General features: G+C 43.7%; 1 protein-coding gene and 1 long non-coding RNA gene across 17 annotated transcripts in view; one reads left to right on the forward strand and one right to left on the reverse strand.

The window, feature by feature from the left end:
- SGCE (sarcoglycan epsilon) overlaps positions 1–25,848 on the reverse strand; it is a 77,003-nt gene that overhangs the window by 22,730 nt on the left and 28,425 nt on the right. For 9 of the 12 annotated variants that reach the window (XM_025206787.1, XM_025206789.1, XM_025206792.1 and 6 more), the window contains 5 exons: positions 25,084–25,206; positions 19,618–19,775; positions 12,503–12,575; positions 8,440–8,638; positions 2,395–2,557 (listed from right to left, as the gene is read on the reverse strand). In XM_025206787.1, the coding sequence (XP_025062572.1) occupies positions 2,395–2,557; positions 8,440–8,638; positions 12,503–12,575; positions 19,618–19,734 (552 nt within the window). In that variant the 5' untranslated portion in view covers positions 19,735–19,775; positions 25,084–25,206. Of the gene's footprint in view, positions 1–2,394; positions 2,558–8,439; positions 8,639–12,502; positions 12,576–19,617; positions 19,776–20,289; positions 20,432–25,083; positions 25,207–25,848 lie in introns of all 12 variants that reach the window. The other 3 variants (XM_025206797.1, XM_025206796.1, XM_025206790.1) reach the window with 3 other exon arrangements.
- Positions 1–25,848, forward strand: part of LOC112550646 — a 125,065-nt gene that overhangs the window by 15,964 nt on the left and 83,253 nt on the right. For all 5 annotated transcript variants that reach the window (XR_003094578.1, XR_003094577.1, XR_003094575.1 and 2 more), the window contains 2 exons: positions 1,312–1,412; positions 14,490–14,601. This is a non-coding gene — a long non-coding RNA (uncharacterized LOC112550646). The remainder of the gene's footprint in view (positions 1–1,311; positions 1,413–14,489; positions 14,602–25,848) is intronic.

The following is a 25,848-nucleotide window of genomic DNA, read 5'->3' on the forward strand; positions in this document are numbered from 1 at the left end:
CTGTTATGCAATATACTTGTGTATAATGCACAACAAATGTAGTGTCTGCCAGAGGCCAAAGGGACAAATGGGCCAGTTTGTTTTCAGAGAAGCGCATGGTCATTAGAAGGAAAACAGCCTAACTCCACTTCCCCCTGTGTCCCACCCACTGCTGCTACAGAAAAATTGCTCTTAATTTTTCTGTAGTCATAAAATGAGTCAACACTAAGAGCTGTCATTATCAGAAGGGTGCGGGGTGCCTCAAATCTAAAAAGGTTGAGAATCACTGGCCTAGGCACTCCATGGAATCAGTTAGATGCCTAATAATAGGATCAACAAGAATCATGTTGAATAGGCAATCACCTAGGACAGCAGATATAAAATGCTGAAGAGAGGGCTTAGGTTCCTGCCTTTATCTGGAATTCACAAACTTGAACACTGATGTGGAGTTAGGACTGCTGTGGGTGCCTTTCTTTCAAAATGGAGGAGGCAGCAAACATGGTAGTCATGCCACCTAGGCCATCGTCCAATGGTGGTGCTACAGGAAGTCTAGCCTAGCACACTCTCTCTCCTTTCCTTCCAGTCTACAAAAACACTTGAAGGAACTACAGACCCACGTGGTGCTCTCAAAAAACCCCTGGCAGATGTTACATTTGTTGCACAACAAATTGTTACATGCCAACTGGCCACATGTTAAAATTATCAAAGGATATGTCTGTGCTACAAATAAGTTGCTTTTTCAATGAGTAACTTCTCTGTGGCTGATCACTATTGTTGTCCAAAGATAAAATGGTTTAACATCTAGCATGTTATGATTTGTCACATAATACTTGTATATAATGCACAACAAATATAATGTCTGCCAGAGGCCAAAGGGACAAATGGACCAGTTGCTGGGTCCAGAGAAGTATATGGTCTTTAGAGGAAAAGCAGCCTGGCTCCACTTCCTCCTGTGACCCAACCACTGCTGCTAGAGCAGTTGTGGCAGCTCCAGGGTGCTGCCAGTACTGATGGAGGGTGATGGCTGGTAGAAGTATGGCTTCAGCATTAAAATGTTTGTACTTTTACAGTGGAAGGCAGCCAAAAAAAATTCTGTGCAACAGAAGGGAAATGACTGAGTTATATAAACTGTTAAAATGGCAAACCTGAAATTTTATCAAGGCACCAGACTTTCTCTGATAAATTTCAGAGAAACACAGGCTCCTTTTAAGACACTTTTCTAGGTGTGTGTGAAAATAAAACTTACATTTGTATTTTATGCTCATTTTTTCAGTGACATTCACAAGAATAAACCATAAATATTTTCTGGATCTTCTTTCTTCCTATTTTCAGACAATAATCCTGATTAATTCTGATTTACTGAAAAAGAGAGAGGCTTCCTGGCAGACTGCATGTGAAAAAGGAAATTAGGAGTTATCCTTTTTCAACACTGGGTAAGACTTCACATTTTTGTTTCAATTTTCCCATCTATGAAATGGGAACAATTATTATTAATATTCATATTAGTAGTTCCCTTAAGTGTACATGAAGATGAACTGTAAATCTATTTAAAAGTAAGAAAAAAACCTCTATGCATTAGCATGACCAGGTGCTTTAGTTTACTTTGCTAACTCTTCAACGTTTCTGAGGGTCTCTCATCTGACTCTACTGAAATACTAGTTGTGCCAAATGTAATTTCATCATCTTTTTCAGTGTTATCTGGCAGATTATATCTTCATAGTCCTTATTTTCCTTGTTTTGGTTTTCTTTGAACAAAACTAACCTTTTAAAAAAATTCAGCCCTTTGGGGAATTATTTTTTCCTTGGTGAACTGCCCTGTTTTTCTGTAATGTTTCTCCTTTATTTGAAAATCATGAGGAACTTTTTTGTTTCTTTTATTCCATAATCAACATAATTTTATTTCCCTTTTCTGTATCCTTATCTAGTGAAAGAGATGTTTTATATTATATTCAGAAGGAGATTTTAACAATGCTGTAATACCATTAAACTACTACACTCAGTAGGTTAGCATCTGGCAACAAAATTATTTTGTGGGCAATCGACAGAACTGTGTGTGTTAATGCAGTGAATTAATGAGGCAGACTTTTATTCATGGGTTCAAATCCTACTTTTATCATTCCTTTACTTGCTCCCTGGCTGCACAGACCTTATCTCACTTAAGTCATCACAAATTAAAATGAATCTGGTGCTTTCACGGTTACCCACATTCTAATAGGTTTGTGTGTCTCCACACTTAGCAAAATACTTCCATTTCTGCTAGAGGGAGAGTAACATCTGATCAGTCAAGAAAAGAAGTGCCTCTGGCATAACTGTATGGGGAGGAAGACTTGCAAAACACTTATCCCCTTTAGGTCTGGCTTTAAATAATGAACTTTATACATACCATTTTTAATATTTAATCATAAAGTAACTCACCAAAGAGATTTTACACCAGTCAATATGGAACTGGGTACGAAATTTTTTATCACAAGTTATTACAGGTTCCATCTCTTGGCTGCATCTCAGCTGATTCTGTGGGTTTTCTACTTCTCGTAAGCATGAGGAGAATGGAACATCTGCACCAACCATTACATAGACACTGTAGGAAGAGATGTGTGACAGTATCGAGATGGCCATTAAACATGCTGGATGAACATGGCTTGTTCCATTACATTCCAATGATACCATTGTTTGGTGTTTTAAGGCTATGACTTGCATGTTTTTTCTTGACAATTATATACTTTTCTCAAAGCAGAATAATGAACTGGAACCAAACTATTTTTTCCAGCTACTTATTACATCTTATGCTGCTTAAGGGTGTAATGCACTACGTGTTTCTAACTAACAGTACAGGCAGTCCTCAGACTTACAACACAATAGTTTCCTGAAAACTGCGTCTTAAGTTGAAACATCAAAAGTTGGAACCAATTTTCCAATAGGAATAATATTATAAAGGAACCAATCCCCCATTTACCACCGTCGAGACAGCTGCATAGAGCTGGTAAATCTGTTGTGGTAGGGGTAAGAGGGGAGGAAAGGAGCGTGGGGGTGGCAGATCAGTGCCCCCATAGTGTGGGAGGAATTGGGGCTGGGACCAGGGCTGGTGCAAGCGCTGCCCAGAGAAGGGTTGGGGCAGCTGGTGCCACTGCTCACCGCTGGTCAGGGAGCTGCTCGTGTGGTGGCTTGTCCAGCAGCCCTTGCCGCTGCTCCCACCACCAGTCCAGGAGGGCATGGGGTGGGGGCATGTGGCCCAGGATCTGCGTGGGAAGGCCAAGGCTGGGGCTATGCTGGGCTGCACTCCAGGCAGAAGGCACTGGGAGTGGAGCCTATGCCCCCCTGCTGCTCACCCAGCCAGTGTGGGGCCAGTGTGAGACTGAGCCGCTGCCTCCAGAGAAGTGGTACGCAGTGATGGGAGGTGGCTCGGCCTCCTCGCACCTCCCAGATGAGCAAGGGCTTTGCCCTAGCTGGGCAACCAGCAGCAGGGCATGGCAGAGGTGTGTGCCTCTGGATCGGGGCAAGGTGGAGCGGTTGGCGGAGTGGAGGCTAACAGGGGCTGCAGCGAGTTTTCAGGTAGCACATGCCACCGCTCGCCCAGCAAGGGCGAAGCTGCTGCTCATTCAGGAGGCATGGGGAGGCCAGACCAGCTCTGTAGGCTTGTCCAGAGGCAGTGCAGCGGCTCAGTCTCACACTGGTCCCACACTGGCTGGGCAAGCGGCAGGGGGGCATAGCCCCTGCTCCCAGCACCTTCCACCTGGCGCACCACTGACTCCGCTCCCCCGCACAGATCCTGGGGCACACGCCCCCACCCCATGCCCTCCCCAACAGCAGCGGGGGCAGCGGTGAGAACCACCGCTTGAGCCACCACACAAGCAGCTCCCGAACCAGTGGCACACAGCGGCTTAAGCTGCCCCAGCCCTGGTCCCTCCTTCGCTGTGGGGAGGCACTGATCTGCACCCACACGCCCCTGCCCTCCCCGCACCACAATAGACTTACCAGCTGGAGGCAGCTGTGTCGACCATCATAAAGACGAAACTGGCATGGGAACCTTGAAACAGGGTGTCAGTTTACAAGTGTCGTAAATGTCGTTTGTCATAACTCAAAGTTGCAAGTTGAGGACTGCCTGTAGTCAAATTTCCTAAAGAAACTGATGAGGATAAAAGGCCATGGCTACATGCTAAGCTTACTGTATCTAACAGCAGCATTCTCAACCTGGTGTCCCATCAGGCAGTGTGGCCACATCCTCATGACATTGGGGAAGTTCTAGCTAGTACTCTCGAGTGACAGGCCAATTAGCCTGTCCCAGTGCTAACTAACCTTCATATACTTCAATGTGGGCAGAGTTACTCTGCTTCTCAATTAAGAGGTAGCCTGCCCAAAGCAACCCTTGAGAAATCTAATTCTGAACATGATACATTTACCACACAGACATGGCCAAAGATTAGGCACCTTAGGCAAAGGATGCCATAAAGCACTGTTAAAGTATCTTAGGGAATTATGTTAAAATTACAAATGAGAAACCAATATGAGAAAACTCCTTGTTTGCTCTGCAAATTTATGGATAAAAACACTAGTTCCAATTTCAAAATGCTTTAAAACAGAGCTACCATTTAAAAACACATTGCTGATTCTAACTTGTTAAAGCTTCCAACATTAATTTTCTACAATGTAGCTCCACATTAAAACTGAATGTGGAAAAAAATGCACTGTATTTAGCATCAAAGTAAATAAAGGAGGGTTATTGTATTGACAATATTCTTCATTTTCATATTTAATGTATATGAAACAACCTGTGTATATATAATGCTTCAGAGACCCTGATGGAGGTTTTGCCATGGAGTATACAGGCAATGCTTGACCACAATATGGATGGACCTCCACTATCCTTTTATGTACCTAATTCAGAATATGAAAGTTAATTCATCTCTTAAGATCTGTTTTTAAAAACAAAAAACCTCCTGGGGCTATATCCACAAAAGGATTCAGATGCCCCTGTCCCAGCTACATGCCCCAGTAGGTATTGAAGTCAAGAATGTAGATCCTAGCCCTGCCCCCCCCCCTCAAATCAGCAGCTTCCTAAGCACCTATATTTTTACCAGTAACATTCTCTTATGTTCCTAAAAGTCTGATTCTGGGCATGTGCAAAACTGATTTCAAAGTCCCAGAAGGATCCACAAACTAGGTGTTTCTCCACCTACACCAAATGCAGAGCCTGAGGTGACAGACATGCTCAGAATACTCCCATTGGGCCAGGTTCTGTAACAAAACACAGTTGGTGAATCCCCTGAATCGAATAGCTCAGTGGCTGGATAACTGAGAAGGATACAGGGAACCCAAATGCAATTCCCTTAACTTAGCCTGTTGCAGCTTGTTTCTACGTGTATCTTAGTGTAAGATTCTTGAGCAGAACTGTGGGTTAGATCCAGTGAAGGACTTGAACATTTAAAAATTAGACACTTCAACACCAAATTTTAATGTACCTGAGCCACAGAATAAAATCCAGAAGTCTGAGTTAGGAAAACAAGACACTGTACTACTTATGGAGATAGATAGGCATCTCAGACTAGCAATCCGAAAAAACGCACACTCTGAGCAAGGAGATGCCTAGAGCAGGGTTGCCAAGCTTACCCTGGGCTGGATCTGAATCTTGGGGCTCCTCCCAGATATGTGGGAGCAGCAGGTTTGGGGGTGGCGGCAGGGATTCAGGGGTCAGTGATATGGAAGCCAAATGGTAGCAGTGAGGATCTGGTGGCTGCAGGGTGCCCTCACATGCCCCACTGTGGCCAATGGCCATGTCCACTGGTGACAAGGGTCTCAAATTCTGCAGGAGGTAGCAGTACCTAGCCCACCCCAACTTTCAGAAGCCCTCCAGCAGCCCAGTGGGCCAAACACAATGGCTCCACAAGCTGAATTCACCCCACAGGCTATATGCTTGACACTCCTGGCCTACAGCTAAAATAGGTGACACTAATCATAGAGGGCATTTGTACACATGCATGTGCTACAGCAGCAGACATGTTGAAAAGCACCTGGCGCTGCAGCACATACAGTTATGTAAGTGACTAAATGCATGTCAGCACTGAAAAAACGGCAGCAGCGCACTTTTGAACTAAAACACAATAGAGGTGCTTTAGTTCAAAAGTGCACTGCCGCCATTTTCTGCGCACTGATGCACATTTCACTGCTTATACAATTGCACGCAGCATGGTGCAGTTTGCATCAGCTCGCATGCGGAGCAGACTCAATTAATCTGCCATTCTGCCACACAACTCTGCCTGGTTCTGCTCCCCCCAGGCAGATGCTAGTTACTTCCCTGCTGCAGCAGCCGCACAATGCTGCAGCCTGCATCTACGCTGCCTGCCAGAGCTGCTTCCTTGAGTGGACAGCAGTGAGCTGGGAGGTAAATGGTAAATGTAAATCAGTATAAATATAATTACCTGTGACAGAACACCCCTTTGGTTGTCTGTCAATTTAAGGGCTGGAGCAGGGAGCTGCCAGGTGGCTGATGAGAGCAGCCATTTTTGGAGAGCTCTATTATAAGAGCAGAGCAGTTTGTGTTCACTTGCTGGGGGAGTAACATTGCTCAGCAGAGCTCCCACTCCAGGAACATCTTGGAGGTAAGGGTAAGGCTATAGGGAAGGAGGCCTCATTGGTCCTGGGCATGACCTAAAACTGCACCCTGCCGGGATAGGGAGGCCTGATGGCCCTGCCTGTGGCGGGGCAGGACCACCCAAATGCCAGAACTGAGAACCTACCCGGTGCAAGGCAGGTCAAGGCACCTATACCCCTGCCCCCACCTTCGGGTGGTTACAAAGAGTTAGCTTAGGAGAAGCGCCTGAATCCCATGGAGTGTTGGACCCTGGAGGTGGGCCAGGCACGCTCAAAGAGAAGCACCTGAGCCCAAGGGGGTGTAAGACCCCGGGCCTTGAGAGTGGCCGGGCGGAGTTGTGGGGCCACTTGAACTCAGGGAGAAGCAGCTGAGTCCCAAGGAGGTGGAAGACCCCAGGCCCCATTGGTCCGGTGGTCCAATGAGGGGCCAGGGGTGAAGTAGGTCCATCGTTGAGCAATCGCTCAGTCCTGTTCAGGTGAGGGTCACAGGAGAGGCCCAAAAGATTGTGCCAGGGTTGACCACGGGGTGGAGAGTAAAGCCCAAGGATCTCGGTGAGTAGGGTGGTGTGAATGTGTCCTGGATAGGCGGTATGCAAGAGACCGGGTGAGAGCCAGTGGAGTATGTGAGAGGGGGGTGGTGTGTGCGTGGCCTGAGAAGGCAGCGTGGGAGACAAACAACTGTGTCCAGTTGGACCTGGCTTTGAACTGGAGATGGAACACAGTGTGAGACATCAGCGACGCATGGGACAGGTGTGGGGATGGTTGGAGCATGTACCTATCACCTACGGTCATTTGGGTGCACAAAGGGCAGCTTCCCACCTATTTAACATCACAATCATTTATCAACAAGGCATGGCAGGTGAACAAGGTGGGCAGCTTGCCCAGAGACAAGGGCAGAGCCATACTAGTACTGGGACTGGAAGGTGCTCTTGTCACATTACCTTTTACATCCATACCTTGTATGTGATTCTAAGACTAGGAGCTTTTCCCCTGATATTAAATTAGGGAAAAACCTTGTCATAGAATTGATTTAAATGGGGTATATGAAAGGTGGGCAGTATCAACACCATGTAAGTGCATTCTATGATGGTCCTGTAAGAGTGCGTTAGGTATGCTCTGAGATCAGATCTACTGGAGCAGATGCCTCGGGGGACCTAAGTAGGAGGGTTTAGTTCCTGGATCCCAAAAGGACTTAGACAGAAGATAAGCACTTATCTGCTTACTTCTGGGTAGGAACAAAAGCAGAGCTTAAGGTTCCTAGGAATATTTTAAGTCAAGCAAGGGACACATCTAATGAGTTTAGATGCATCCCAAGGTTATATGGCAGCTGAGCAAGAATTTATGTTTGCAATTTTGGACTTTGGTATGTAATATTCACTCAAGTCTTGCCATAAGTGTCTACGCTGCTCAAATATACACCAGGCAGCACCAAACTGAGATCACACTTTGCTACTCCATATGCACTACTTCCTGAACCAGAGACAGTGCAGCCAGCTGCTTTAGTGTGGCACTGAATGTGTGCCAATAAGCTCTGCTGAGAAACAGTGAGAGCAAGTATGTGCACACTGAGGTGGCTACAGGTTGAAGGTGTAGAGCAAGACATGACCTCATACAGCAATGCCTGGTGCTGTAAGTGGGAATTACAAATATAAGTTCTTTATTGGATAGAGTTGCATGTTTGTTTGTTTTTTTCATACAGTGCCCTGGCTTGATTGAAGCCTCTGTGCTCTAGTGAACTTTTAAAATCTTACACAAATTGAGTTTTTAAAAGTAAAGTCTCTTGAATACCTAAAAGTAATATTAAACATTCCAAATACATTCAGTTTGCATGCTAAAAGATGTATATACCTAATATATTTACAGGTGTATGCTTACCCCTCCTTCATATCATTGATAGGAAGTGGAACTCTGCCTCCTCTGTCTAGAGCTGAGGTGATGTTTATGGCATTCAAACGCTCTGGTTGCCATACATTTTTCACTGCTCCAAGAAAATCTCCAAGTACCTCACTTGCTAACATTTCTTCTACATTCATGTTCTTTATGAAGAATTCCGCTTGATAAGGTAAAGGAAAGTCTAGTTGTGAAGGAAAAGTTAGGTGTTCATTGAAGGTTATCTTACAAAAGAACTAAAATAATAGTTGAATAATTATACAGCACTGCCTTATTGAGGAGACACCTGTTCAAAATACCTTACTTAGTATACCCCAAATCTGACTTGGGTATTCTTATTTCTCAATTTCCTTCCCTCCCCCCACCCCCGGCTTTTTTTTTAATATCACCAGCTATAGTTTAGAGCAGAAACACTGGAGATTGTCTTGGCAATGGTGCCTTTGACAGTTTGCATTGCTGACTTCAATGGAAAAATGGCAATTTTCATTAGGTAAGGATCTGCCAACTGAAGGCTAACATGGATCTTTATTACATGGAGAAAATTATATTTACCCGGACTGAGAAGGAAAAGATGTAGCCTACATTGTGCTCTAACCTGCAGTGCTCTATACCTTAAACCTGAATCACTTATAGGATGATGTAAACTCGACAGGTCTCAACTCCAGGTTGAAACTGAAGGTAGTGGCAGACAACATTTTAAGTTTCACTTTATCTGTCTTCTGTCTGAAAAATCATTTGCTTTACTGTGCATATCCAAAATCCATAAAATGTCACAATCTACAGCCAGGGTGGTCTTCTAGATTTTAAGACAAATCATTAGTATTGCTCTGAAGTTGACCCTTACAGTTTTCAGATGTGAACTATGACATAGTTATTTGTTTAATGCAATACAGTTGGCAAGCTAGTCAATTGCCCAATCTAATATTGTCAATTGACTGCATATATTTATTTTGACTGGTCAAAGATTATAGTAATGTTACAAAAAAATACATTTTTTCGTAATTTTCTTGACCAAACTATTAATTTTGACACCTTTTTAATGAACAATCTGTGCTTTTTCTGTGTAGTTTTTGGATCTGTTGTCAATTTTTTTACAATTTTTGACCAATATTTGGACCAAGCTTTATTTGACTAGTCAGTTACCCAGCCCTATAATGTAAAATATCTACTTTTTACATTTCAACTAGGGGTGCACCAATTGAGATTTTGGGGGCCAATACAGACACTGATTTTTAACGAGCCATATTGGCTGATACCGATCTGAATGCTGATATGTGGCCTGGCAGCTTGGAAAGCAGCGTCTGGCTGGCAAGTCTGAGGGGGGTAAGCTGCAGGGGGGGAGGGAAGGGGCGTGTGGAGTTCCCGTGGTGAGGGAGGGAGTGGGGCAGGGGCACAGATCCAAAGGCATATGCCCCCATGGCCTCCCAGGCTGCATGTAGCAGCAAGAGCCACCATCCCATCCCCATACCCCCCAGACAAGCTGCTGGTAGCTCCATCCTGTGTCCCACCCTGGCTGTGCAGCACCTGCCCCTGCCACTGCCACTACCTCTACCCTAGCCCCACTCCCTCCCTCACCACAGGGGCTTCAGTCTGTCCTGCCCCCCCCCACCGCTTTCTCCCATCAGACTTACCAGCCAGACACTGCTCTTCACACTGCAAGGCTGCGTTCCTGGCCTATGCTGTGGCTGTGCGCATGCATGCAGCATTTACTGGCGACATTATCAGCCACATCAGACAAAAAAAGCTGATTGCTAATAATGTCAATTTTCCTTATATCAGTGCCAATACAATAAGGGACCGATGTATTGGTGCACCTCTAATCTCAACAAAATTGACACAGAGTATCCAGTCTCCTGCATCCCTACATTTTGGGGTATGCTTACACAGCAATTAAAAATGTGACTGAAACACAAGTAGGGTATACTTGCACTAGCTTTTAACTAATTGGTAAGGGTAATGAAAAAGACTTTAGCAAGATATACCCAATGCATTCATATAAAATAATGTGGAAAAGCTGCTATCAGAACATGCAGTTTTAAGAAGAAATTTTAGTTGCAGGCAGTTTTGAAGAGCATGTGAAAAGGAAATGCAACCAGCAGAAGGCTGTAAGAAAATGCCCCCACTTTATCTTCAAACATTCTGCTAGCTGCTTTTTCCTATGAACAGTGTCTTTTGACTGTTTTTTGACTTTTGCTTATTTTGTATATTCAGTGAATGCCAAATCAATGCAAATGCTTCCTTTATCACTTACACTCCTCTCTCACCAGTCTGCACCAGCATTAATCCCTGCTGAATGTGGCCCATCCAACCAGGTACTTATCTGCACTAGTGTGGGTTTCTTGAAAGTCCACTGACTTCAGAGATATTCAAGATTTACACCAGTATGAATAGGATTAGAATTTAGCATATTTTATTTATTTGGAGAATCTTATTCCATGAAAACTGGTCTCAAACATAGAAAGACAAATAAAAAGTACAACTGCCTGCTTTGCAAAGCAATCTGTATTTTGAAGGTTACAACTTGTCTAAGCATTTGCTTTTAATATAATTAAATTCATATTTCGTAAAGATGCTAAAAACAGTGGACTGATTGTCCTTGATACCATTTCAAAATCCTAATATCATTACTGTGAGGACAACACTGGGCAATTCAGTTTACTTCAGTAGAGCAGAACCTTATTATGATATTGGTGAATGTGACCCAATGTCACAGACTTAAGAAAACACTTATCAATCTATACTTTAAAGATTAATCCTGAATTTACCTCAAATATGCAAAATAATGCTAACATTCCTGTCTTTAATTGTTCTGTTCTTTAATTTTAAAGGCTAGAGGCGCTTCTCAAATATCATTACTATATACCTACCATTACCATTGATGTGCAAAACAAATAATTTGCAGGAGGGCTAAACCACTTCTATGTAGTCTAGATGCTGAAAACAAGTACAGGCAGTCTTCAGACTTTTGACACAATTGGTTCCTGAAAACTGCATCTTAAGTCAAAATGTCGTAAGTCGGAACCAATTTTCCCATAGGAACAGTGTTATAAATGGAGGATTGGTTCCTTTATGGCTGTTGATACAACTGCGTTGAGCTGGTAAGTCCATTGTGGTAGGAAGTGAGGGAGAAGGGAAGAGGTGTGGGGGGCAGATCAAGGTCCCCATGGTGAGGAAGGGACTGGGGCAAGAGCTGCCCACCCAGGGCTGGGCAGGTACAGGACTGAGCTGCAGCTTGTCGGGGAGGGAAGGGGTGGCGGCTCCTGCCGCCGTGCACTGCTCGTCTGGCGGCTCATCCAGCAGTTCCCACCGCTGCTCCTGCCACTTGTCCAGGAGGGCATGGGGTGGGGGGGGGGGCCCCTGGATCAGGGCGGGCAGGGCCAGGGCCTCACTGGGCTGCACACCAGGCAGGTAGTGGCGGCACTGGGAGTGGAGGCTATGCCCTCCCACTGATCGCCCCAGCAGAGCAGGCACAGGACGGAGCCGCTGTGCTGCCTCCGGACAAGCAGCATGCAGCAGCAGGAGCTGCCAGATGAGCAGTGCACAGCAGCAAGAACCACCACCACCTCCCTCCCTGCACCCCCCCCCCCCCCCCCCCCGCCCTTCTTTGCCTCCGAGTGCTGTCCTGGCTGGGCAACCCTTGACCCAGCCCCAGTCCCTCCCTCACCGCAGGGGCCTTTATCTGCACCCCCCATGCCCTTTGCCTCCCCGCTCCCCTTCCACCACAATGGACTTACCAGCTCGACGCAGCTGTATCGACTGTCATAAAGTCAAAACCCACGTCAGAACATTAAAACAAGGTGTCAATTATAAATGTTGTAAGCGACATTTGTTGCAACTCAGTCGTAAATCAAGGACTGCCTGTACAATTTGGTGTTAATTTGATCAAAAGGAAAAAACGTACCTCTTTTATAACTATTTTTATGAACAGGTCGTAAGTTACCCAGGCAAGAGATAGTTTAACAATAAATAAATAGGAGAAAGAAAGAGGAAAAAGAATTAGCATATATTTTAATAGCCTAACGCGGTATAAGCAATTTTCAGTACGTACCTTCTGCTGACATTATGTTAATGATTAAATTATGTCTTGCAGTCTCAAAGGTGCGCCTGTTGTAAGCAGTAATCTAAAATGAAAGAGAAATGATAGAAGAACTGTGGTATAAATATAAAAACCAAATTATGAATTCAAGGTAAAACATCAAAAGAGGATGAAGCTAGACTGTTCTCAGTGGTGGCAGAAGACAGAACAAGGAGCAACAGTCTCAAGTTGCAGCAAGGGAAGTTTAGGTTAGAAGCATTTTCTCAGTAAGAGAGTAGTAAAACACTGGAGCAAGTTACCCAGAGACATTGTGGAATCTCCATTGGAGGTTTTTAAGACCTGGTTAGATAAAGCCTTGGCTGGGATGATCTAGGTGGGGATGGTCCTGCTTTGAGAAGGGAGTTGAACTAGATGACCTCCTGAGGTCCCTTCCAACCCTAATTTTCTATGATCTTTCCTTGTTTTAAATATGTTCCCTTACATAATCACTGGAACAAGCTTATTTTGACTACAAGAAAAATAATCTATTTGGATCAACAGAATAAGACTATGGGTTTTGATAGAGTACTGAAACTTATTGAAACTTTTTCACTAGTCTACCTAGTTATCTAAACTCTACTCATCTGTGCAATATCTACAAATGTAACGTATTTACATCCAAATAAGTAGGGGTGCACTGACAGAGATTTGGGGGGCTGATACCGATCCGATTTAGGATACAGCTGCGTCCAGCTGGTGAGTCTGTTGTGGTAGACAGGGAGGGAAGGGGCGTGGTGGGGCAGATCAAGGGTTCCTGTGGTGAGACAGGGAGTGGGGCTGGGGTAGGTGCTGCCCAGCTGGGGCAGGGCAGGGCACAGGAAGGAGCTGCAGCTCGTCCAGGGGGCACGAGTGGGGGGTGGCTCCTGCTGCTGCATGCACCCTGAGATGGCACGGGGAGGGGAGCATGCCCCCAGATCTGCACAGGGTGGGGCCGGCTGCAGTTCTGGGCTGGGGCCAGGGCTGCAACAGACTGTTCCCAGTTGGGAGGGGGAGGGGGGAGGAGGGTTGGGCCAGGGCTGTGCCCTTCAGGGTGGGTGGTGGTGGGGCTGGAAGAGGGGTTACGGGGGGGAGGAGGGGGCTGCAGCCACCCAAAATTTCACCATAACCGCCTCCAAGCACAGCCCCCGCGCACTGGAAGCGCAGCCCTGAGCATGGCCCTGCAGCCGAGCGCAGCCTCCACGCACCAGGAAGAGCCTGGCACAGCACCGGCCTGAGCCCAAAGCAGCAGCCCACCTCGCGCAAATCTGGGGGCGCACAGGAACCACCCTGCCCCACACCACCTGGACAAGCCATAGCTCCATCCCACACCCTGCCCCACCCCAGCTGGACAGCACCAGCCCCAGCCCCTACCCCACTCCCTCCCTCACTGCAGGGGCCTTGATCTGCCTTCCCCACCCCTCTTTCCTCCTCCCTCCCCTTCTACCACAACAAACTTACCCAGCTGCTCGCTGCCTGCATACTGCACTGTGGCTGTGCGCATGCCAAATTATCGGCCAAATTATCAGTACATCAGGCCAATTTCCAATGCAATCAATTTTCTTTATATTGGTGCTGATCCAATATCAGACTGATGCATCGGTGCACCTCTACAAATAAGTTATTTTCCACAAACATGTATTTTCTCTTCCTCTTTCTTTCATTTGAGGAACAGAAGTAGAAATGTGTGTGTGTGTGTGTGTGTGTGTGTGTGTGTGTGTGTGTGTGTGTGAGAGAGAGAATCTTTTATTCATGTAATTCTGGGAATACTATACCACAGGAATGGATTTTGCATTCTGTCCTGCAAGCTGTAAAGCTTCTGTTCAATCTTGCCTTTGGTTGAGCTAAACCAGCTATAGGTATTAGAGGAAAGATTACTGTAAGTTCTTTGTGAAAGTGGCCATCTTCTAGTTAGGGCCATTGTTTGGTTTCCTATGCACTATTTCAACACAAGATAAATAATGCCAAATTGTTTTATCTTTAGGTGAACTGAAAGCCACTAGAGGATGCAGAGTATATACTTCTCCTTTTTGGAAAAATGTCTCTGTATATAGGAACTATGTAAAGGTACCCGGACATGAAACCTTAAAGTCCAGGTAAGATCTGTGGTGTTCACACAATGGTCAAATGCAGTTCTTTATGATTATTGTATGACTGTCGTTAGAAGTCGCATATCAAAATTATGAGTTAATTCAAGTGGAATCTGAAATGAAGCCTGTATCAATATTATTGTGCATCTTTCTTTTTCTTTCCTTTCTTCCCTCCCCACCTCACACCCTACTATCATCTGAAAGTACATGATCTCAGTTCCAAAGAGTTTGCAATGTATATTTCAGTGAAGAGAGGTAACAAAAGGCACAGTGGGAAAACAGGCTGCCCAGTCACACTGCTGGGGCAATAAGGCCTGTGTACCTTCTGCTGGTCTGTACATGTCAACCTTGGAAATGAGCTGTTAAGGAAGCACTGGGATGGCACACTATGCTCAAGAGAAGCATCTTAGGGTTCTCCCAGAGCATCTTTACATCTAAGGATGACCTGTGCGGAGTGGGAGCAGATAGCTGGGCTTACTGTTGTCTTGGCATAACTGAGCACCCTACTGCAGTGGTGTCAAATTGTCAGAGACTGTCAAATAATCAAATCCAAATTGTCAGAGTGTGCAGGCAGGAAAGTGGTTACAGGAATGGAATTATATAGCCTCTCAGGTGAAGAAATGAAAGAGACAGTTCACAGCATAATGGAATAAATTCTTTAAAAAATTAATAATTCTTGAATACATCAGAATAACAATGGCAGACAAGGTTATCTGAGTAGATGTGATATATTGTATTAGACCAACTAAGTAGTTAGAAAAAAGTTCTTAGCAAGCTTTCAGGTGCAATCACCCTTCTTCAGGCATAGGAAGTCTCTGCTGTTCTTCTCTCATTCCTTGGAGTCTTAGAACAGCAGAGACTTCCTATGCCTAAAGAAGGGTGATTGTGCCTGAAAGCTTGCTAAGAACTTTTTTCTAACTACTCAGTTGGTCTAATAAAAGATATCACATCTAACCAAAGAAACTTCCCTGCCTATCTCCTTAGACCAACACGGCTACAACCAAAAACCTCAGAATAACAACAGATCTTTAGAATGAGTTTGAATAAGGAGGAATAGTCTGGTATATCCGTTACATACACACCCCTATGTAAGTGAAGAGAATAGTGCTTAAGTTGCAAAAGCATGCATCCTATGGAACAGAAATGGTGAACAATAACATTAGCAGAAAATTATATTTCTGTGAGATTTAATAATAAGACTTTTTGCTGTGAAACCAAATCTGGTAGAGGTGCACCGATACATGGGTCTCATACCGGATCGGCGCCGATATAGGGAAAACTGCAGAAACTGGCATTTTTTGCCTGATGTGGCCAGTAAATGCCCTTTGCATGCACACAGCCACAGCATGCACGCAGCCAGGAGCACAGCCTGTTGGCTTGGAGAGCGACAACCAGCTGGTAAAGTCTGTTGTGGGGGAAGGGGTGGGGGGGAAATCAAGGCCTCCATGGTGAAGAGGAGAGAGTGGGGCAGGGGCAGGTGCTGCTCAACCAAGGTGGGGCATGAGACAGAGCCATGGGGGGAGGTGGTTCCCACCACTGCACACACCCTAGGAGAGCATGGCCTCCCAGGGTGCGTGCAGCAGTGGGAGCTGTCCCCCCACCATGCTCCCCAGATGAGCTGCTTGTGGCTCCATCCCGCACCCTGCCCTGCCCCGACTGAGCAGCATCTGCTCCTGCTCCACTCCCTCCCTCACTGTGGGGGCCTTGATTTGCCCCCACCATACTCCTCCTTCCCCCTCCCCTTCCCCCACACCAGACCTACCAGCCTGACACTGGTGTCCAAGCTGCAGGGCTGCATATCAGAATCAGATCAATATTGGACAATATGGCTCCTTAAATACTGGCCATTGGTATCAACCCAAAAAATCTCTATTGGTGCACCCCAAAATCTGGGGGAATACTGATTAAAATAGTTAATATTCTTATTTTTATTTATAATTCAAGGCTGCCTACAGATGTAAAAAGAAAAAACCTGGTACTTTACTTTAAACTCCATGCAGCCCAGTGCTGAGCCCAGCACATGCCCATAAGAGGCATGTGTTAGCTGGACCTGGCTTGCTCAATGTCTGTATAGGTTGGGTGTTTTTGTGGGGCTTTTTTGGCGCTTTTAATAGCAGATTGAATCAGCTTTAGCTAAAAGCACCAAAAAGCCCCACTGAAGCACCCGAGCTATACAGATTCTGCGGAAACGAGTCAAACTAACGCGCTGATTCTTCCCATAAAGTTCGTTTTTCCCCCTCCCCACATCTGTCAACGCCCCAAATTATTTAAGAATAAACACAAAACAAGATGGATAAAGCATTCGTTAGAGCTATCTCACAAAATACATATTAAAATATTTCATAAGACGACAAAAGAGAGCTCACTTATAAAGAAATGTCAAACAAGAAAATCAAGCTTCAAGAACAGATAACATTTTAAATCTAAACCACATCAAATATTCAGCATTGAGCTCAGTGGAATAAGTTATCAAAAAAACTAAAATTATCATATGAAAATGTAGGTCCTAATCTTGTTATCTTATTTCTGTGCCCATTAAGGCCCCTGCACTTGACCAAAGCCATACTGGCTGTGTCTACACGAGACACTGACTGCACAGTAGCGTTGCATGGCAGGAAGTGTGATGCAACACTACTTAGCACTAGTAATGAGCTACTGTGCAGCCAGCATCATAAAAAGCTGTTCCTCAGCATGACTGAGTAGTAACACCACTTAATGCGCAATCAGCATCTTGTGTAGACACAGCCACTGACTAATCTAAATATGAAGTTAAAGTATATATACATGGCAATGTTGTGCAGAAACACCTGAGCTAGCTCTGGAACCAGAAGCTATATAGCCCCAACAGTTATAACAAACAGCACACTTTTACTGCTTCCAGTAGGTCACGTATACAAAGGTAGCTTAGATCTCTGTGCGTGGTTCTGCCTTCTACTGTATACTGTGGTTCAAGATAGTGCATTCACAGGGTGTCTATGCTCAAGGCATCTCCGCATTATGTCATAGAGGTTCACTCTTGGTGAAGCATGATACAGGTGTCAAACCTTAAGGCCTCTGCTAGACATTACATTTATCACATAATTAATTTCAGCATGCCGTATCTTCAACATTTATCACGATTAAATGTAGAACATATTTGTGGCTGGTTTGCATTTTTAAATTAAAAAGTATGGTATTGAGGTCCCCGATCCTTAGTCACCCACACTGTAGACAAATTCATAGCATGGACAGCTATGGATTGAGGACTCCCAGATCCCCAGCTACCCACACCCCGGTGTGCTTGTAGTCAGCTGTAGGTATGCAGTTTAAATGTCCAAGTGCTCTGGGAACCTGGCATCGGAGATGCCACTTGCTGGCAGCTTCCCACGTCTTAGCAGTCATGCAACTGGGATCTGACAAATTTTATCCTGAAACCCAAAATCATGTGTCGTTCCATGCACTTCTGGCATGGCAGGACACACAATTTTTGGATCCAGGGTAGAATGTGTCAGATCACAATCACACAACTAAATCAATATCTACTAGGCCCCTAAATGACATGCTTTCCAAGAGAGGGCAACATTTTAAATAGTTTCTTTAAAAAATCCATTATTCTAATCCTGTAGATTTCTGCACATACTTCATTCTATTCATTTGATTAGTCACACTGAAATCAAAGGATTAATCACATACATAAAATTAAACATGTGGAAAACTATTGGCAGGACCATAATTGAGATTAGTATTTAGATATTTTGTCTTTGGAAAAGAGCAAGTTATTAAATCTATATCAAAAGCAATCTAGAGAAATAATTAATCAAAGTTCTAACACACAGGTACTGCTGCCCAAGCAAAATTACTGAAGTGGGCAAGTTAATTTTAGCAGATATTTTCCTTAACACTGAAAGCTGCAGAACTGCCACTTTTGCTCCCCAGTTTATGGTACAGGAAGAAATGTATGCTGTTCATTGTAAGAATAATAGTATTTTTAAAAATTTACTAAGTTAATTGTAAAAGTTACATTCATATTGGGGATTTTGATTAAAAGGTACTTGTCAGCATGATTTATTATGAGATTAGAATAGCAAATATTTTGTTAATGAGAATAAGAACATAAGACTTAAGAACTGACATTTACTGGGTCAGGCCACAGGTCCATGTAGCCTAGCACCTTGTCTCAATAGCAGCAGGGAATGGATGCTCAGGGAAAGGGTGAAAAGGGCATGTCCAGGATTTTCCAGCCCTTACTCCTCTGCCATTGCAACTTCCAACATTCAGAGGTTTAGGATGTTCTGCTTCAGAGGCACATCCCTATTTATTATGTTCATCACCTACTGATGGACCTTTCCTCCAAGCACCAGTTCAGTTCCCTTTTGAACTAGCTTAATCTAGCTGGGTCAAATCTAATCTAAAAAAATAAAATATATTGTTCCATGACATCACTGTCATCAAGTAAGAAAAAGCTGGTTTAACAACCAAATTTGCTTTGCACTGAAAAAAAAATGTATATTTCTAGGGAAGAGGACTGTAAAATTCAGATGTTTCACCTAAATATTTTAAAATTTATGTTGAACTATATTTTATGTAAACTGAATACCAACACAAGATTTAAAAATTACTTCTAGTTTACTGAAATAAACTACAAATACCTACAAACATATTACAAGGAAAAAAGGACAAAGGGCCAGAGGCTTTTTTCTCTCTTTGTTATGTAAAAGCTAAGTCAGGTCTCTTTATTCTTAGATGTTACCAATATTTTCATACAACACTATAATGATTTCTAGGGAGAAGAAAATCTTACTGTCGCAATCTCCCCCAAGATTTTTTTTCTTTTTATTTAAACTTCTTTTATGTTTTCAAAAGTTAAATTCACTTGTTTTAATATAGCACATAAATAACACAATTCAAATGAGGGTTTGTATTGGTACAATTATGTGTAAGTTTACTAAAAGCTGAACTCACATCTGGAATTCTCGATATAGCTCTGAATCTTAGATGTTTAGATGAACTACATCTATCTGATACTTTTTTTAAAGGAGTTACCTCAATGATGGTTGGTTTGCCCACATTTTCTATAGTTGGTGATCCATACAGCACTCCATCACTGTATGGTGTCCTCTGAATGTAGCGTAGCCATCCAGGTCTGTCAGGGTAACCCATTAAGTTGGTATTAAATGTTATAGGATCATTATTTACTTCACCTGGGTAAGACATAAATATTAGAATATTTTATAAATGCACTTACATATAACTCATTTGATAGTTTCCATTTCCACTTTAAATCTGTTTTTGTTGTATAAGCAACATATAGAATGTTTTGGGATACACTGCTGCATTTCCATGGGGAAAAAGGACAGTTATTAATTTGCAATCTCCTTTCACTGGAATAGTTTCATTTGACACATCCATAATCCAGAGTCTATGCTCAGCATGTGTAACTGGCACAAATTCTGCATTTGAAATGTACAGCCAACAGTAGGGTGGAATATGCTTATACTCTTTAGCACTCTGGTGGCCCTTAATGTTTTCAATTATCAGTTACTAGGTATTAATTTAAGGAGGTTCAGATTCTCTCCAGAATGAGGCACCTCAACTCTCTACCAACAAACAAAAAATCTTCAGCCCAATATTTCCAAGCAAGAAAACCATCTATTTTGAAAAATTCTAGAGAACCTGCCTAGAGATTCTAGAGACTATGGGTATGGAAAAACTTACCTTTAAGCCACTTGATAAGAGGATGGGGAACTGCTGTTCATGTCTTCATGATCCTGTAGCCATACAAGTTAGCTCAATTGCCCTATCTTTGACCTTGAATGAAACAGTGTTAAAGTTGGAGTGATTTTGAAATGCTGTATCCCTATGGAAACATAAAGATGTAACACTTGCATTGTAACGGCCTGTATCAGGATTCTTTGATGTACAATTGTTACAGTCTTTATTGGGGGAGGGGGGAGGGTTTTGCCTTGATACTTCTGGGCATGTCAAGACATAGAAGTCCTCAATACAGACAACTGGACAACGGATTTGCTTTAGGGCACTCATTTACTTTTGAGCTGAAGAATAACCCTTCCAACACACAACAGATGCAAGTTCCCCTTCACTTCGCCATATGAGAGGGTGTGGGTTTTTGCAGACATTTGAGAAAATAAATTATGACCCATATTAAGAAAGACCAGGCAAAGACTCCTAAAGCCAGAACCTGCAAATAAGGGAGAAAGTGAGAAACCGGGCAAAGAAAACTGGATTTCTGCTTCCTTGGGCTCTCTCAGTGCTAGTGCAAGGATGTAAAACTCATCCTATACCTGCAGGGCCACATCATGGGCCAGATTTAGCTGCAGGGCTGAGGCTCACCTCTGGGGTGACCTCACAGACTCACCTCCAGGAGGAGCAGTGGTTGCATTGGAATGAGTGGGGTGAGCAGTAGTGACAGTGGTCACTCATTGCCCCACCACTGACATGCATCCTCAACAGGGCTCTACCTAAGCAGTTGGCAGTGGGCTCATCCACAATCGACCTGCCCCCAAACTCACAGTCCCTCCAGGAGCACTGCAGACTACATGAAGCAGCCCCGTAGGCCAGATCCACCTGGTGGGCCATATCATTGACACACATGCTCTAGTGGATGGCTGATTTTTAATTTAGTTGAAGAGCTAGACACAAACCATGCATAAAAATCACTACCTGTAGGGGAAAATGGCGAAAAAGTTGTACTGCCTTTACCACAAGATAAACAGTCTCACTATCACTGCCCTAGGAATAATCTTACTAGGGTGAAGAAGTTGCTAGGATTCATGGTAAACTATCTACTATCGTGATTTGAGATCCAAGGTCAATTTTAGATCAGCTCATTTCAAAATCCTTCCCCAAGAAATAACCTACAATGCCAAGGATTTGGCAGAATTCTGTCCCAGAACAGGTTTAAACAAAGGCCATGTAAATATTGCAAAGATTAGGCCTTCTAGCTAACATGGCATTCATGAAGTCCATGATATACCTACAGCTGTGGCCTTCTGATCCTAGAATCTATGAATCTTTGACCTGACTTGAATTAAGTTATAGTCTGGGCCAGCAGTGTACTAGAAATTATATGCAATAAGGAAAGTACTTCGAAATCCTTTCCTTCTACATAATAAAGCTGTTAGCTCAAGCCAGGCAAACTGGGCCAGAGGCAGATTTCACCCTACTACTGGCTAGCAGCCAAATCCCACATCATCTCCAGTCATACATGGACCATAGACCCAAGAATAAGAGAATGTCTAAACACCCAGCCTTAGATAAGATGAAATAAGAACAGAATAAGTCATTTCTGCTCTTGAATATTTTAAACGTGACAATGAAAGAAATTTATTTTTCTCCAAAGTGACTTCAAGGGTACTGTTTCTGAGAATCAATTAAAAAAGTTATCCATTTATTTTATTCATATTTCTTTCAATAAAACTATGCAATTATTTATGAATAAAGTAGGGCAAAATGTCCTTTATCTTTATATGATTTTTTTTAAATTGCAACAAAAATTAGAAATCTTTGTAAGTTTTTGAGAGCAGCTTAAACTTTTATTTTCCGTCTTACTAATCATAGTCTTTGTTTCAACTTCGGGGGTATAAATCAAAATACCATGCTTTTGACAATACCACTTTTTCTTTGGTAAAAGGTTGCTTTATAATTTCTTTTAAGTTTCTGAATGTAGGAAAGAAGAGAAATTAATTCAAGGGAATATAAATGATTTTATATTTTATTTGTCCAAAATTACTTCATGGTCCTTCTTGGCCTTGGACAGATGTGCATTTGTAGTGCTACAAAGGTAGTTCACACATTCAGAATTCTTGGCTGGAGCACTACAAGATCACTGCAAAGGCATGCTCTCCAGCAGGGGCTAAATAGAGACATTTGGGGGCAGTAAGGAAAGTTAAATTGGTCCAAAATGGCTGCCTGATATCACGTAAGTCAGGATGGGGAGGACTAGTGGGGGGTTTGGGGGTCCAGCAGGCTGGAGGGGATTACCGGGTGATGAGGGGGGGCACAATCCATGAGGGGTGGGGGACAGACGCAACCTGCAGGTGGAGCAGGAGGGGTAAGCGCAACCCACAAGGGGTGGGGGGCAGGCATGACCCATGGGTGGGAGGCGGGGGCAATACAACCAGCAGGTGGGGAAAGGACAGGCACAAGCCACAGGGTTTTGCTGGGGTCCAGGAATGTCTGGAGGGATGGGGGGGGGGGCCCCTGGGCCTCCCTTAAGCCCCCTGCCCCCCCCCAGTGAAACCCTAGTGATCCCCATCTCTCTTGCCCCTCCCCACACTGGGACTTTCTGCTGCCAGAGCCAAGCAAGTAACACTGATAAAAGCAGCTGCACCTGAAGCACCTTGTGGGATGTGGGTTGAGAGGGCTGCCTGGTCCAGGGGATGTGGGTGCAAAAAATAGGCCAGTTTGGGGGGGGAAGGGTGAAAAGAGGAGCCCCAAGGCTAGGGCCAGCGCCTGAGCAGGGAAAGTGTACAGAAGTTCCATGCACTAGTTTGACCTAAATTGAATAGGTTTCATACTACAGTAAAAGCTATGTTAACCAGCATTTTACTAACTGGAATACTCTATTAACCGGAATATCCGGCATGCGCATCAAGTATTTCTTGAGCAGGACCAGAGGGGGCAGGGAGGGCAAAGGCAGCAGCTCCCCTCTGCGGTCTGCATAGGTGCCACCTGGCTGGCAGGACATGGGGTGGGTGGGGGAGAAGAGGAGGAGCTTTGATGCCACCACCACCATCCACCACCCTGCGCCACTACCATGTGCAAGTCCAAAAAACTGGAATCCCCCTTACCCTACTCATGCTGGATAACAAAGCTTTTACTGTACATAGATCCAGGTTTATCTTAAACCGGGTTCTGCAATTTTTAGACCAGTTTGTGTGCACGGAACTTGTGTACAGTTACAGGTTTACACTGACTGCCAGTTACTGAGACTGGGTCTGTAATTGTAAGGTCAGCACCAGGACAAGCTAAGTTTAAACCAGGCAGCCATTTGGAACCCGAATTAACCTCCCCAAATGTCTGTATTTAGCCTGGGAGTGAGGCAGTTACTTCTCTGCTTCCCCCATGGAAGAGGAGCCTGTCAGTGAACCTGATCACTGACACCCTGCCTAGTTCCATATGGTGGAAGCAACAAGCCCTACTGCTACCGCAAGCAGAGCTGCAGAGCCCAGCCTTGCCCAGGGTGCATCTCTATTCCCACGCTGGACTGTAATTGAGCCAGTTGCCCCCCCTCTCCTTTCCTGAGGGGAGAGCAGAGCACTGTGGGATGTTGGGGGTGCAAGAAACCCCCTGTTAGTGCTATATGAAACTGCCTTTCATTGCTTTGTTCTTCCGTAAAGATTTTTATGGTGTCACAGAGATCAAGGAAATGGACATCCATAACCCATGTCACACCACGAATGCCCAAAATTTGTGGTCCCAACAAAGGTGGTATCAAATTGTGCTGCTAATTAGTGGTAGGCATCCATGTACTTTATGGTGTGAGAGTACCATCAGCCCAGAGCTGTCCACACTTTTCAGTCCCCCAGGCAGGTGCGATGGGGCTTGAGAAACCCTGGAGATCTTTGGAGAGTATCTCAGCAAAAAGGCCAGACAGGTGCTCCCAGGGCATGAGAGGCCCAATTTTGCACAGGAATTCCTGGGGTTCACAGGATCAGGCCCCTCAAGTCCAAGGAGCACCTTCCTGGCTTTCAACGCTTACCAAGATGTGCCCCAGAGATCCTGGAGGCACATCTTGGTAAGCAGGGAAACCCAAACTCTCCATTCCTATCAAGACACACCCTAGAGATCCTGGAGACGCATCTCTGTAAGCAGGGAAAGCTGGACAGGAGCTCCCATGGCTTGAGGGGCCCAATCCCATGCAGAAATTCCCATGGAGTACAGATCTGGGCCTTTTAAAGCCTAGGAGAACATCACCCACGTCCTGCAGCATCAAAGGGTGGGACAGTAAAAGACTTGTTTTGCTCGATGGAGTGAATCAGTTGTGCCAGGGCACATCCCAGCACAACTGATCTGCTTTGTCTGACCACTCCTATTTCTAACCTATATTACATATGACTACGGAGAAATTCCTGAAAATTCAAACAGATATAACATCTGTCCAAGGCCTCTGACTATTAATGTGTGTTTAATATGAAAGATAAATAATGTTCAAATGGTGACATTTTTACAGAATCACCATAACGTGGGATCTTTTTACCAGTTATTACACTGAATCAGATAGCAAAGAAAAGGGTCACACCCACATAACTTCGCTATTCAACACGTACAGCAGTATGCACTTCTTTTCACACAATGCTAGTAAATCTTAAGATTGAAAAAATTTCAGATTATCTGCTTACTTTATCTGAACAGACTCAAAAGCCATTAAAAATGTTGTTTTTTATATATATAAGTACAGTATTATAAAGCATTCAAAATACATTTGAAATCTTGAACTTAAAAATAAAAATATTTTTCTATAATACAGAAGATCTAAGCATCCCATACCAGGCTTTGGATAAGGAGGAAACTCCCCCTTAAAGTACTCTCTCTCCAAAACATGAACAAAAAGAACTCCAGCCGAAGGATATACATTCCGATCTGAGTGCACCTTAGAGAGAATCGTGTACACTGAAAAGCAGAGGGAAAGATAAGGGACAGAAAAAGCAAAAAGTGAGACATGCTCTAGATAATATAGCATGCATTTCAATGGAATTTTTCATTTCTGCGAAAAAGGAAGCAACATTTATTAGATACCTGTTAATACGTTTTTTTAAAAAGGTTGTGCAGGGTTTAAGAACAGAATGCAGAACAGATTCACTCTCTATCCTTCACAGATCCTACAACTCTTGTCCGCAATTCCAGTGAATAAAATCAGACCATTTTAAGTATATCAAATGTGCATTGATATTTATTATAATAATAAATAACAAAGAAGCCAATGAGTAGTTTTGATAACTTGTTTATTTATGTTATTCCACATACTAATGACACCATATCATATGAAATAACTGATCTAATTTTCCCCATATGACTAACAATAAATAATAAGGAACACAAGTAATAAAGTGGACTATATAAACTTCCCAAAATAATTACACATAAATGATTAGTGACAAAAAAAACCTTTTGTAAGCAAGGAAAACTTTAACTGTGAAAGGAGGAGTTTTTCAAATATATTAGGAAAAAGGGAATATTAACAATGGTATCTTTCCATTCCTAAAAGGAAATATTAGACTTGGCTTGTCAATAATAAGCAAAAATCACCAAAGT

The sequence above is a fragment of the Alligator sinensis genome, unplaced genomic scaffold (assembly GCF_000455745.1).
Source record: "Alligator sinensis unplaced genomic scaffold, ASM45574v1 scaffold436_1, whole genome shotgun sequence".
NCBI lineage: Eukaryota > Metazoa > Chordata > Crocodylia > Alligatoridae > Alligator > Alligator sinensis.